This window comes from Lactuca virosa, chromosome 2 (genome assembly GCF_052849685.1).
Source record: "Lactuca virosa cultivar CGN04683 chromosome 2, Lactuca_virosa_CGN04683_v6, whole genome shotgun sequence".
NCBI lineage: Eukaryota > Viridiplantae > Streptophyta > Magnoliopsida > Asterales > Asteraceae > Lactuca > Lactuca virosa.
In genome coordinates, this window is record NC_136427.1 from 179,142,237 (window position 1) to 179,145,145 (window position 2,909).

General features: G+C 31.9%; 1 protein-coding gene across 1 annotated transcript; it reads left to right on the forward strand.

The window, feature by feature from the left end:
- Positions 1 to 597: 597 nt before the first annotated feature.
- On the forward strand, positions 598 to 2,483 carry QRT3 (Pectin lyase-like superfamily protein). Its single transcript, XM_079075931.1, has 3 exons — positions 598 to 807; positions 888 to 1,121; positions 1,316 to 2,483. The coding sequence occupies exons 1-3, from the start codon at positions 658 to 660 to the stop codon at positions 2,327 to 2,329; spliced, it is 1,398 nt and encodes a 465-aa protein (XP_078932057.1). The 5' UTR covers positions 598 to 657; the 3' UTR covers positions 2,330 to 2,483.
- The last annotated feature ends 426 nt before the right edge of the window (positions 2,484 to 2,909 follow it).

A 2,909-nucleotide genomic window follows, 5' to 3' on the forward strand; every position in this document is an offset into this window, starting at 1 on the left:
ATAAACTTCATTCTACAATAAGCGTTTTTAACTTTTATTTTAAATAAAAAGCTCCTAATCAAAAAGTTACCTCAAATAGTTTTTAGTTGCATTAATTTTTAATTTTTATCTAATTTAAAATCTATTTTTTTCCAAATATTTATGTACAATTAAAAGCTCCATTTTCGCTAACAGCTTTCCGCTTCAACTAATTTATGGCCCACTTAAAAGTGGGTCTCAACTCAAATTGGTCCACTAAATTGGTTTTGTCATCGTTTTTAGTATAAAAACCCAAATAACCTTGGAAATGTAGATTTTTTATTTATTTGTTATTTTTTCATATAAGATGTACTCTGTTAGTTTTGGTTCAGGATCCTTATATATATTATATGTGGTGTCATCAGGATGAACCATTTCGTTATAACATTGGCATCTTAGTTAGCCCTTACTCTTTCCATGTTCATATCTTTATCTCATGACATCATAACACATTTCTATACATAAACACACGTTTTATGTATGTATATATATATATATATATATATATATATATATATATATATATATATATATATATATATATATATATATATATATATATATACGTAAAGCCTGAGTTCTTTCATCTCTTGAATCAAACAAACACCAACAACAACGGCGCTTCATCTGTATAAACCAATGAACTTACTACTACTTACCACCTTCATCATCCTCAACCATGTCTGCATCGGATATTCATCTCCGGCTAATCCATTAACCTCCGATGATCACCAACTCCATATACGAAAACTTCAAGAATTCAAGCCATCCTTCTGGCAAACTAAACCCGTAAGTACCCATATAATCCTTGTTTTTTGGTGTATCATGTCAGATTATCAGTACAAAAGCTTAAAATACATGAAATGTAGGTTTCGACTTCTCGTTTGTATGGCGTGAGCTTGTATGGAGCAGACCCAACGGGGAAAACCGATAGCACTGACGCAATCCTTAGAGCAATATCCGACGCCGTGTCAGAAGAACGTGTTGGGTTGTTGATGGACGGAATCACCAACCACGGCGGCGTTCAAATAAGTCTGGAAGGTGGGATTTACAAGATTAGCCGGCCGATGAAGTTTCCGGTGGCGGGAGTTGGAAATATCGTGGTAATTATATAAGTAGAATTTAAAGTTAGGCATAAACGGTCAAACCTTGAGAATAAATTCGACTAGTTTTGACTTTTGACCACTAAAAGTCACATAAAATAAAACGTCCATTAATCGCATAAATGTTATAATGTTATTAACTCTATTTATGATCATTATTTACATGTTTTGTTTGCTTCAATGGTTATGAACAGATATCTGGTGGGACACTAAAAGCATCTCAAAATTTCTCAACAAATGGTTATCTAATAGATTTAACAACTTTTTCATCGTCTTCTTCAAACAAGAATTACAATTACGAGTACATTACCTTAAAAGACATAATGTTGGATTGTAATTACCGAGGTGGAGGGATTCGAGTAGTCAACTCTTTAAGAACAAGCATCGACAATTGCTACATTACCCATTTCACAACCAATGGAATCCTAGTACAAGGTGGCCACGAAACCTACATTCGTAATTCCTTCCTAGGGCAACACATCACTGCAGGTGGCGATTCCCACGAACGGGATTTCTCGGGAATCGCCATCAATTTAGCAGGAAATGACAACGCTGTTACAGACGTTGTCATTTTCTCGGCCGGAATCGGAATCATGGTTTCCGGCCAAGCAAATGTTATCACCGGGGTCCACTGCTACAATAAAGCAACAGGCTTCGGTGGTACAGGAATATATTTAAAGTTACCCAGTCTTACACAGACGAGAATCGTCAATTCCTACTTCGATTACACCGGAATTGTGGCCGAAGATCCCGTGCAACTTCATGTTTCCGGTTGTTTTTTCCTTGGTGATGCGTTTATTGTGTTGAAATCGGTTCATGGTGTTATGAAGGGAGTAAATATTGTAGATAACATGTTTTCGGGATCAAATAGAGGGATAGATATAGTTCAACTAGATCAAAAGGCTGGAGTATTCAACAATATCGATCAAGTTGTGGTGAATAATAACAATGTGAGAGGGATGAATTTGAAGGCAACTATTGCTAAACTTGCCATGAAAGGTAATGGCACCTTATGGAGTGTAGACTTTAATCGAATATTGGTTTTTCCACGACACATAAAATTTGTTCAATACACATTGATGACACAAAGTAATGTGTTTCCGAACTATGTTTTACGTAATATTTCAAACAATAAGGTGTTGATTGAATCGAATGTAGCAGTTGAAGGTACGATTTCTGTAACAGTGGATCAAGGGTTGTCCATATAGATTTATTTTATAGTTTCTTATTGTATTTTTAAAGTATACATTATTTGATTGGTTCAAAAAGAAAAAGAGACCATTGTTCATTTATTCTTGTATCTTTAGTCTTGTTTGTCAAAATGTTGACTTTATAACATTGTTATATGATTTCTTCGTTGAACTACTTTTAATCATAGATTAATGCAACACATAAGTTTCAAACTATGAATTTATGTTTTGATATCCTGAATATATTTTATTCTTAATTATCTTTTAAGTTCATACAAACACATAAAAATAATGAATTTATATCATATTTATAAGTGTGGAATTGTTTAAATAAAAACACTAATTAAAATGATAATCATGAGAACACTATTTTAATATTATTATTCTGATATAATATTAATGTATGATTATTCATATATTCATTGTTGAATAATGACATAAAAATTGTATATACAAAATATATAACAGAATAATAACATAAAAAAAAATATTTTTAAATTAATTTTATTAAGTGTTTTTATTTGAACCTATTCTTTATAAGTGTGTATGTATAAATAGTTTAAGCTTATAAATAAAAAATAAAAACTCAAACATTTAT

Bases quoted from the DNA above. Each gene is read 5' to 3' on its own strand.
- QRT3 (XM_079075931.1), top strand. From the start codon at position 658: ATGAACTTACTACTACTTACCACCTTCATCATCCTCAACCATGTCTGC. The intron at 808-887 runs GTAAGTACCCAT...CATGAAATGTAG, and splicing joins CCTTCTGGCAAACTAAACCC to GTTTCGACTTCTCGTTTGTA. The intron at 1,122-1,315 runs GTAATTATATAA...GGTTATGAACAG, and splicing joins CGGGAGTTGGAAATATCGTG to ATATCTGGTGGGACACTAAA.